The 11840-nt window shown below is 37.6% G+C and overlaps 3 protein-coding genes across 27 annotated transcripts in view; 2 read left to right on the plus strand and 1 right to left on the minus strand.

Annotated features, from left to right (window-relative positions):
- The window catches only part of LOC27206181 (MAP/microtubule affinity-regulating kinase 3), a 27215-nt gene extending 18926 nt beyond the window's left edge, over nt 1-8289 (plus strand). For 7 of the 25 annotated variants that reach the window (XM_039291717.2, XM_044922455.1, XM_044922457.1 and 4 more), the window contains 5 exons: nt 2445-2533; nt 3575-3698; nt 7755-7904; nt 7971-8089; nt 8151-8289. In XM_039291717.2, the coding sequence (XP_039147651.1) occupies nt 2445-2533; nt 3575-3698; nt 7755-7904; nt 7971-8089; nt 8151-8209 (541 nt within the window). In that variant the 3' untranslated portion in view covers nt 8210-8289. Of the gene's footprint in view, nt 1-2444; nt 2534-3574; nt 3699-5954; nt 7378-7754; nt 7905-7970; nt 8090-8150 lie in introns of those variants that run through there. The other 18 variants (XM_044922458.1, XM_044922459.1, XM_044922464.1 and 15 more) reach the window with 5 other exon arrangements.
- On the plus strand, nt 8279-10506 carry LOC120284222. Its single transcript, XM_039291744.2, has one exon. It carries the CDS (start codon nt 8279-8281, stop codon nt 8900-8902), a length of 624 nt encoding a protein of 207 aa, XP_039147678.1. The 3' UTR covers nt 8903-10506.
- Nucleotides 10307-11669, minus strand: LOC6739474 (tubulin-folding cofactor B). The gene is made up of 4 exons (XM_016172105.3): nt 11421-11669; nt 10993-11364; nt 10807-10928; nt 10307-10744 (listed from the first exon to the last, which is right to left on the minus strand). Exons 1-4 carry the CDS (start codon nt 11541-11543, stop codon nt 10627-10629), a joined length of 735 nt encoding a protein of 244 aa, XP_016028616.1. The 5' UTR covers nt 11544-11669; the 3' UTR covers nt 10307-10626.
- Nucleotides 11670-11840: the final 171 nt, after the last annotated feature.

The raw sequence follows: 11840 nt of genomic DNA on the forward strand, positions 1-11840 counted from the left end.
ATTAAATATGTTTATTTTACGACCTCGAATGGAACCAAGCGATGGTCGTTAGGCTAGTGACTAAGCATCTATTATTATCCGTATTTATAAGTATTTATTAGGTGTTCTGTTTGATTTGTTTACCGTTCACTCTTCTCTTAGTTTATAGCGTTGGCCTATCCTAGTTTTGTTCTATTCGTTTTGTATTTATCTATTTATCCAGTGTATTTTTAACGACCTAACCAATTTGATCAATTGAATAATGTAAATTTCTTATCTTTTCATGTTTTTTACAATTTTGAACATTGTCTGTTTACAAACCAAATGTCTAATTTTGATAACTACTACACTACCACATATGTACATCCATTCTCTGTGGCGTTCTATATCCGCAACAACAAATAACACCACCACCTACGAATCTGAATCTGCAACAACCTCCTTCGTCCTCCTATCGACGCTCAATTATTGTACTACTCTACTATTACTACCTTTTCGATCGTACTCGTAATGCAAATTGAAAACCTGAACAAAACCAACAATAACAATCCAACAATTCAACAATTATTGCTAACCGAATCGACAACAAAACCAATCCGATTTGAAAATGCATATGCAAATAATGATATGAATGTGGTTTGAACTGAATTCAATTTGGATTCGAACCGAACTAAACCAATCGAACAAATTCGGTGAGTGAAAATGCATCTTACGTTAAGAGATATTTATTGTGCCTCATTGAACTAAGGGTCGTGGGCGTGTCAAATACCCAATAATTGCAGTTTCGTTGCAATTATTGATAGCATAATCGAAGTATTGTAGTTATTCTCTAATCGACTTGATGGCTCATTTGTATTTTTCACGTAACTCTTGCGTAAGACGTAACGTATGCGAACACGACCCTTTCCATAAAATGATATATTGCTTAAGTATATACAACTAGCGTACGGTTTGGTTATATTTTTCTGATTTTGTTGGTATACTTTTGTGATTCATTTAAACGAAATTCAATTGGCGGCGATGCCAAGACATATTGCTCGACCTTACCGCTTGGTGTTCCAGTAAACTGATAGGAACTACCAGATTTACACCCTTATCAAGTGAATAGTTTTTTATTTCGTATTCGCATTGGGAAAGTCCAATCAGTCGCCTGAATTTTAGCGATCGAAATCCAAGTTTCTAAAATAAGAACTCATTATTTTGTTTGTTTCCTCATGCATGTCTGTCTCTGTCAGTAAAACTCTATTGACTCTGCTACCATCGCCAGTATAATTGAATTTTTTCCATTATTGTGTGTTTTCGTTTATTGTTAATGTTGTTACCTACCGATACTTAACAACTCAGTTTTATATAGTCTGTTATTGTGCTGCTGTTGTAACTTTTGTACCTGGTCTTAAATACTATATGCTCTCCAATGTACGATCTTCATGTATCTAACCGTATAACTACTATATGCGTACTACTTCGAATAATAACCCCCAACTTTTGAACGTTTATCGCGTATCGTATTAGGACATAATGCCTTAGACGAGCTTTCTAGTTTGTGCTAATAAATAAAAATTCAGTTGATAAATTGCTCCACCCGAAGTACAAGAACGTTTACAAAATGGATACTCGATAGTCAGTCGAACGCATGTCCCATCAAATAATGCTTTCATGTAGTTTGAAGGATCAAACCTTCTTGTTTGCCGAGCTTTCGAGTATACTCTACATTCCTGCATATATTCATGTCCATACAACCAACGAAACAGTCGAAGTTTGTCGTATCCGATTTAATATCTAAGAAACGTATTTTTAAGTGCTTGTCTTTTTAAGAAAATTTACATGATCTATTTTTATTTTTTTCTTTTCATTTTGTTTATGTCTGCGACGTGATCGATAAAACAATATACAAAACCATAAACCCTTGGTTAACATCATCAATTTGTCACATCAATCAAACGAACTGCTTGATTCGCGCTGCTCTGACCATCTACACCCGCCTGCCGCCATCCTTCATACAACCCAATACGAAATCCAATCCCTACCGATCTCGAAAACAATTACGAAACACGAACACCAAAATCTGAAAACTACCAATTGGCCAATGACGCAACATGGGTAACGCTTCGAAACTCCATACGATTTGGTTCGATTTGATGATGATGACCCAACGTCCATTACTCATTCCATTCACCAAAACATTATCTTTAACGATCATAACACGGGACGAACGCTCGAACGGTTCTGTACAAACGATTACACATTTCCAAACAAAAACAATCAACAAATATTTAATGGAAAAACAAACAAACCAAACTAAACTAAAAAAAAAAAAAAACAACAATCTAATACTGATAAAACCATATTCGTTTCCCGAAATGCGATTCATTGGATTTGAATGTACTCCGACGAACTGATTCGATACTGATTTGATTTCCATTCATACCTATGTGTGCATATGTATCGTAATTGTACATATATAGTCTGTTCGATCGACTTAGAATGGCATCGGCTGTTAAATCAAGCAGACACTTTCCAAGGAATGTTCCATCACGTTCAACCTTTCACTCTGGTGAGTTTTCTGTTCACTTATTTTTATTAGTTTTAAAGATAATAATTTAATTTTATCCCCACCTTCTTCTACTAAAACATTTAAATAAATAATTGAAGGCCGAACTAGGCTAAACTCATTAGTAGATGTTAACGCGTTGTCGAGTGATGTTTTTGATTTTATTTTTGAAACTGAACCCGTTTTCATGCTGCATCCACTAGAACAATTCAATTGTATCCCGCACTGCACCTCTTCTCCATACAAAATGCATATCAAACGCGCCTCTATTATTTTTTTTAGGTTGTCAAGCGATTAATTACTATATAATCAACTCGATCGACCCATTTAACTGAATGTTTACTTTATGTTTTTATACATCGCATCGCTTATGATTTCCGCGATCCAATGCCGCACCCCTCTGCACGTTTGTCTAAGTGGATTCGTAAATCTAGTTCGTTTGCCTTTTATGCATCGAATCAACCAAATCCCATCCAAAACCGCCCACCTGTAAATATTTGATATATTTGTGTATTTGGAAATACGGATGGAAAACTATTCATAGCGAACAAAATTACTCTACGATCGAGAACGGACATTTGTCTGTCTATATTCAGCTATCGCGCGTTCACTAAAAATAAAGTTAACTGAAAAATGTTTGCATATGGGACAAAGTGCAATGAGATTACTAGTACATGTTATCAATTGAAGTCAATAGTATGGGAGAGTTTAAAGAATATATTAAATGATAGCAGTAGCTAACATATTAAATTCAATTGGAAGATAAGTTTTGATTTAGTTAAATTGTAATAACTTTAGATTTTCCCAGTGAGTAAACTAGTTGTTAACCACATCATTTAGAAAATAGCATTTATTTGTTAGTAATATACTTGCATTGCACTTTGAGCCCAGCAGTGGAGCCGTATGTACGTACTCGGAGTTACTTTAGTAATACCCTAGCTTAAAAACCAAACGGAATCAGTTAGCATCTAGTCTGTGTTTGTGTACACATCCTTGAGTGCGTTAGCGATCCGAATCTAACTATGGAATCATTGCAATCCCTAGGTCAAACCAGAGCACGAAACAACACAGCGCTGGAATACTCGGGCACCAGCGGTGCCTCCGGCGACTCCTCACATCCGGGTCGCATGAGCTTCTTCTCCAAACTCTCCTCACGTTTTAGCAAACGGTAAGTAGTGGCTTCATAATATCACAAAGTGGCAAATTCATTTCTTCAGTTAATGGAATATTACAAGAAAAGCAAATGCAAACTGCAATTCGATACATTTATTATTCGTTTGTTATTCTTTCTTACATCAATTTGGTTTATGATTTTCTTTTTTAATTTACTTCTCGTTTGTTTGATTTTTTCTCGTTTATCATTTTATGTTTCATATTTATGTTTCATTTTATTGCATATCTGCCGCACATACATCCATGTGTGTTTATTATGCTCATGTTTGTATTTCGTACCGAGTCCATTCTGAGAGTCCGCCAATAAATCACTGAAACCAGCCCCAAAAGTAATCGCTACCAAACAAGTTGCAATGCCATGTCCATCGAGCACATAACTAAAATATCTCGTTCAAAAACACCCGTTGGATATGCAGAATTTTCCAAATCAAAACAGACTACAGTTAAAAGCTATTTTGAGCTTAGCTCTGAGAAAGGACAGGCGAAGAGGAACCACAGACACCATTTGAGATGAAAAGGTACAGGTTTAGTTGGGAAAATTGTATAACTATACAGTATTGGCGATTGTAGTAATCTGGGCATCATGACTGACAAGTACGTTTCGTAATTTCTGCATTAAAAAGTTTTATTTTTATGGACTGAATCGCACTGTGTTGCCCCTAAGAAGGGTGTTAAATAACGTGCACATAGTTTCAATGTTTTGGATATTCATGTCTGGCCCCCTCACCCTCTCACAAGAATCACGTTGTTAAACTACTTAACTGCACCCTGTTAAATTAATAATTTTATCGAGAGACAGAGAGAGAAGCAGCTTCAATTTCCAGGATAAATAAAGTTAGCAACTCCTAAATGAAAGTTCCCCATATCAACCAACATAGCTGCTATGCAACTGCGCAAGTTATTCGACCGATTAGGATAGTTACTAATTAAATGACAACCAGCACTTGCATTCGAATGCATGATGGATAAAAAGTGTAATGGGCGTTATGAGATGATTAGCTATATTTTGTTTTAATCCGAAAAGCTAACTCATAATTATGAAACAGTTGATTATCCTCCACTAATGATATGCACATGTTTTGTATATGGAATTTCTTTTCTTTTTTTTCTGTTTTGTTACCTTTTTTTCCATTTGTTGAACCGAAAGACTTTCAGCAGGAAAGTATGTACTCTCTATGTATATACAACAAACACCTAACAACACACATTTAACGTACACCCAGGACTTTTGCTTAAGAACGACCGCCAACTCGCATATGCACCACATCGGTCCGATGCACTCACTATGCCCCTAATTTGTTGTGGTGGTTCCATTGGGTTCGGTGATTGTGGATCGGTGGATCGGTGAAGATGGGTGGGGTGCATATGTCGGTTCGGTCGATTAGTTAGACGCTCGCAATGCATTGCTAAAACATTTTTATTCCTATCCATATTTAGTTAGCATACGTACCATACTACTTACATATGTAATTTGTGAAATATACTCTGAATGTGGCTCAGCCTTAGAAACAGTGAATGACTGGCTATTCGGTCGGGATGTACCATATAATACGGTTGATCAATTACTATAAACAAAAAATAATACGGAACTCAAACCATCACACCGATTGCAATATCAATATTCGAATCCAAAATAGAAATCCGCCTCTGATTCAGGTGCTAAACAAATACAAAACTATACATACAAGCATATGTGACAGTGTGCGAAAAAGTACACGTTATACGGAACTGAATCCAACTATATAATCTGATAATAATAATCTGATGACGTCTGTCGCTTCCTCTCTACGCTCTCAAAATCTCCGTCACAACCTTTAGTTTGTTTTATTCTCGATTGATTTCTTACAAAAAGCATATATAAATATTACGTAGTTTTTCTAATCCTGTATATCCACGTTTGCTTTGTACAACTATGTACATCCATTATATCACCTCACGCTAGGAAGGCTCTTTTGTTCTTGTCTATTTCTTTCATTTATTAAATACATGATTCAATTAATTACGATTATGCTCTTTGACAAATAGAAAGACAAAAATTGTGAAGTGTACAATGTGCAATGTACTTATCAGTTGAAGAACGATTGCGTTTACTTTTCTTTTTCTATGAAGAAACATGAAAAATGAAACTTACCCATATTCCGTTTTATTCTTATCTGTCTTCTTTGGTTTCATTTCTGGTATTTGTTTTACCCATTATTAATATTTTTTCCAGCCGTGAATAATTTGTTTAAAATTTTTTCTTTAATTTTAGGCCAAACCAGTAATTAACAAAACAAGCATTAACTACTTCTTGTTAATAGTTCTAAAACTGAAACTGAAACAAACGATTCCCCTAGAGTAAACGCGCGTGACGGAGAGGTTCAGATATGAACAGACAGACACAGATATGGTCGAATCCAATCGGATCGCTCGGATCGGATCAGATCGGGAAACGATACTGTTCACGTTGCCGTTGCCGATCCGAAATCGCTTTCGAATTCCATTTCGTGTTCAGATCCGTTTCCGGTTTCGATTCGAACCCCTTCAAATGAACACCGACAACGTTGAGTTCCGTTGCGTTAAATTGAAATTTCACAAATACGCCTATGTTTTATTACAATTATTAACTAATTATACATATAAATTTATATAAATTAAAGATACATATACATATATTTAAAAGTAAAGCAACCACAAACAGAAATTACGAAACCCTTTGTTTTCATTGTTTGTAAAACGATGCGAGGAGCGACCGCGACCAGCAAAAGGCAATACAGAATAAATAAAGAATTATACAAATTAAAACCGAAACGAAACCGAAACAAACAGAAATCCACTAAGAAACCAAGATATGATAAATGCAATGATCAGAGAGCATCCTGACTACTATTGCTGTCACTGTCACGATTATGGATTATATTAACTACTAAATATTACACCTACGAGTACTACCTAAACTACATATATATTTATGTTAAATGCGTATCGCAATTATAGTTATACAAACAAACAAATATCACTGATGAAGTGAACGTGAGATATAACTGCAAAAAGTAAATTAACTTAAGCCTAACTCAACTAAAACGATCTAAACTGAACTAAAGTGCGTGGTGTTTTCGCCCAAATCATTATTTTATAGTAGCCACAATAAAACACCAAAAGAAGTTGCTAATTTTGTAACGATGATCTTGAATTTTATTTAGCGATCTTTGTATTTATATGTATGTGTATGTATGTATGGATCTGTATTTGTATTTCGATATGAGCTTGAATTAAATTGTATCCGTGGATCATACAATCAATCAATATCAATATCAACCAACCAATCAACCAACCAACCAAGCAGCCAGCCAGCAAACTAACGATCTTGCAATTCATAATCACCCAGAAGCCAGATGTGCAGCGTATCTAGTAATTAAGCATACCACGTAGTCACTAAAAAAACAATACAAAGCGATACATGAAAACCAATTTAACTTAAATTCAAGGAATAACAATGTATTACCACTAGTGCATGTGACCATTTTATTTGTACAGCTGATTATCTATAGATCGTGTTATCATCGGGCGCCTTCAGTGGCTCGATCAGTAGTTATCTATACATATTAAGTTTCAAAGAAATAACGCATAATTAAAACAATTGATAATTTAATAAATCCATAATAAACGATGTGAAACATTTGCGAGCAAAAGAATATCCCCACATGCATTTCAATTTTATTTCATTATCCACTAACACTTGCATTTGCTGTCTACGAGACTCTGGGTGTGGTTTAAAAAAAACTGGGAGTTTGTTAACAAATAAAGAATATATATTTGACTTAAACTTTTCTAAAACTTAAAAATATAAAAATGAGCCAAATTGTAATGAGAGTACAAATAACGTCCTGAAACTTGTTGAAACATGAAATTGATTTAATTTTTGAAAGCAATCAAATGCAATGAAAAAGTATGCAGCTTATTACATTGATAAATCATTACACAAATTTGCAAGAGAGAATAACGTACAAATGTCACTTAAACGGCTGTGGACCGCGAGACTTTCGATTATAAATAAGTTATATATTTTCAGTCCCACAATCGCAGACGAGGCGGCTAAGCCACGAGTTCTACGATTCACATGGTCAATGAAAACCACATCGCCCCTGATGCCCGAGCAGATAATGCAAAAGATCAGGGAGGTGCTGGACCAGAATAATTGCGACTACGAGCAGCGGGAAAGGTGAGTAAATTAATGGATATCATTGAAACAAATTGGTATTTATTAATGATTTACCGTACTTCATAGATTCGTCCTGTGGTGCGTGCATGGAGATCCCAATACAGACTCACTGGTGCAATGGGAAATAGAAGTGTGCAAGCTGCCACGACTCTCTCTGAATGGAGTGCGCTTCAAGCGAATCTCCGGTATGATTTCTTTATATTACTAAGTAAAGCTTAAATAACTCAACTGTCTATTGATCTTCAGGCACCAGCATTGGCTTCAAGAACATTGCGTCGCGCATTGCTTTTGAACTCAAGCTGTGACTTAACCAAACGAACAACGAGGGGAATGCGGCCGCCACCGCCTCGCGGCCCACTGATCCATCTGACACCATGACCACTGCTAATTGTCGGAGGCCTAGCAACGACAGCACCTCCCGGCTGTCGGAGCTCTCTCTTCTATGTCGCTCACTAACCAGCCAGCAGGGCTCCCAGCGGCGTAAGAAGAGCAGGCTGTCCACAGGTGGCAGCGAGGATCAGAAAAAATCGAACTCGTTGCTTTCGGCGTTCCAAATGTACTCTCCCTTCAGTTCCAAGGAGAATCTGCAGTCCAGCGAAGAGGTTGAAGATCTACACGTGATTGACACACAGCCAGGTCACTCCGTGGATGTGCCACTCTTCGCTGAATTTAGCCCAATAAATCCGATTATGGAAGAGGATGCCGAGGGCGTTGAAGGCGGCAAAACCAGTGAAGCCAAAGGCATAAGTGGCTGCAGTGGGCAAAAGGTCAAAGGCGATGGCGGCGGCGGTGGTGGGGGCAATCGATTGAAGAGGAACATCAAGCACACCGGGAGCCTGATTGTGCGCAAACTAACTGCCGGAAGGCACAATGATGCGGACAAGAAGGGTGCGATTAGGAAGAAGGATAAGGAGCAGGAGGTGGCGGACACGGATAAGGAGAGACCAACCAGCAAGCCGGAGGGCAAGGTAGCCATGCTGCGCACCACAACTCTCTAATGGAATGGAACGAGGGCGTGGCATGAGCAATACGTTTAATTGTGGGGCAGTTTGTATCTATTGAATGAGTGAATATGAAGGCAATGCGGCGAATCCCCTGCTGGAATCTCAAGAAATAATTAATGTTAGCATCTCTCCGTAGATCGAACGTATTGATATATTACTACACATTACAATCAAGCAGACAAACTCCTCTATCTATCCACACTGACATGCATTAGCACCCGCATAGATACGCACATATTTACATACGTTATTTATTAGGAACCTAGTTAATGGGCCAGCAATATATGTCATCGCGCAGCATGCAAGATGGAACAGAAGTGAATATAAGGGTAACAGAAACACCACTCAATAAAACCGTAACAATAAATATTAACAAGAAACCAATCAACGCTCTATAAACTGCATTTATGTGTCGATATCCAGTAATCAATTTGCTTGGCAAACAAACGATCAAAGAACACAAACTCATAGATATCCGACTCGGGTTGTTTCTTCATTAATTCGCACTTTCAAGAAAGTCGTCTGTGGCAGCACTTAGCGATAGTGTCGTGGTGTGATTAGTTCATGATATCTCATTCTACTCTATTGAAGTGTGCCCAATAGCAACGCCCCGAACATCTATTGTAATTATTATACCCTTGCTCGAATATGTAGTTGGTACTTATACATGAAATTTTTGTTAATTTCCCTCAATTTGAACAGTTCATAGAACAGACAGACAGCAAATGTATGTATACTATTATTAAGGCTTCAGGATTACTAACAACACCACTCCGAAACAAGTAACAATGCGATGCAATGATGGCCAATGTTACCTAGTTTCCACCAAGTTCACTTAGCCCCGAGGAAAAGACGAGCCAGTGGTTTTTAGGGCCGTTCTACATGCAATTGTTGAATGTTTCTAAAACATACCTTTGGGAGGAGCGATCTCAAGTGAGATGTAGAAAAGAAAAAGACGACCATTTATCTAAGTTGTGGAGGCTCAAAAAACAGTCTATATATATATACCAAAACATATACAAAGTTGCACATCAAGTTGTCTTCATCATGATTGTGACGCATTTCTGTAATTCTTAACTTTCGAGAAAAGCATGCATCGTTTTATATATTTGTTGTTAAATGACAGCTAATTGAAACTTATTAATAATTACTAGGACTAGGCAAGAACGCGCATGAACCCACATACATAGGTATATAATACATGCATAAATATATAAAGCAAGCAGCTTATTACATATACACCGAGAGCTATCCTTAGTAGATCGCCGGACTACCTTCACTAAAGGAGACACACATACTTCACATAACTTCACCCCTTCTTTGTTTTTTGTTGTCAGCAATCTGCGGTCAGTAATATAAATCGACGCACCCAGATCCACATTGCACAATAGCTAGATGTATACTTATTTCTGATATTTATTTGATTTACAAACGGTTGAGTTAATGTAAAACAATGCAAAATGATTGAGAACACCATTAAATCAGAGTTATGATAAAGCCGATTATAGAATTTACGAATAATCATGTTGTAAGAATATCTGATATACATACATACATAGATGTTTTAATTAATAAATAAAAAATGGCATAACTATAAATTTTAATGTTCTTTCATTTGTAATGTGTACAAATAGTTTTAGCGGTTCGTAAGTCTTCTGCTTAAGTTGGCATGTGCGATGCGAGATTGTGTGGCCTGTGTGTGGGAGTGCCCAGTGTTCTCAGAGCTCGTCATCCATGTTAAAGTCTTCTGGCGGAAAGTCACCAACCGTAACGGATAATGGTGATACAAAGCCGCCGTAATTAGGGGCACACGTAAAGTAGGCCTTTCCACCGAAACTGCAATGGAACCAGAAATGAGATTTGTGAAATATGGAATCGCTTAGTTTGTAATACGTTACCTTCCATTGTTTTTCCCCAGTGGTTCGTCGTATTCCACTCCAATGAAGTGACCACTTTTCCCTTCAAGCGGACCATTGTATCGGATCGTTCCTCGTCGTGTTGGATTACCTGGAACCGTAACCTGGCAGAAAACATATGCTTTGATAAACACGTTTTGCAACGATGAATTTAGTTGATAACTTTACCTCACATCTGCCACCCAGTACACAAAGTTCTGCCCGTTTTTGGATCTCCTCCGCCTGAAGGCGCTTCTTCTCCTCCGCCTGTTGCATCTCCTCATCGTTGTACTTGCCCATGCGATTCATCTTAAGGTAGTTGCGCACAGAATCGGTTCGCTGTTCGTACTGATCTTTGGACAGTTCGAATTTCTCGACGGGAGCGCTGTCAAACGAGAAGGTAGCAAAACTATCGACGACATGCAGCCGGAGTCCATCACTGTTGGCATAGTAACCCAGTTGGGCGTCATTGTTGTCCATTGTGGACACGCAGGTATCCCCCTTGAAGACCTGCACCTTCATGGTGCCGGCACATCCGCCCGTCAGTATTTCCAGTTTGGTCTGAAAATGGAATATACATGAGTATATGCAACCTATTGATCCTTTACAAGACAGACCTTGAGCTGGGCAACTGTTAGATCCTTGGCTAACTTGACCTCGAAGGCGACTGCATCATTGTGGGAGTTGGAAACATTCACCTTGATGAAATCTGACTTGCCGGTTTCAATTATAGTCGACATCTTGCTTTCCGTGTGTACAGTTCTGATATATATGGATAGATTGTTTGGTAAACTTTTCCAGAAAAACCGGGTGGTATGCGGCTGTATTGATTGGGGAAGTGACTAACAACAACCATGTCGGTAGTAATCAAAAAAAGCACTAAAGCGTTCTCTGGAGCTTAAAAGAAAATACCAAAAATACCACATATGCCGTTGTAACAATTTTTGAACATTGAAAAATATAATTAAATAATATACTGATATGTATAGAACATTTTAATAATAATAACCCACGATTCATTGTAAAACCCTTTAGAG

The sequence above is a fragment of the Drosophila simulans genome, chromosome 2R (assembly GCF_016746395.2).
Source record: "Drosophila simulans strain w501 chromosome 2R, Prin_Dsim_3.1, whole genome shotgun sequence".
In the NCBI taxonomy this organism is placed as follows: domain Eukaryota; kingdom Metazoa; phylum Arthropoda; class Insecta; order Diptera; family Drosophilidae; genus Drosophila; species Drosophila simulans.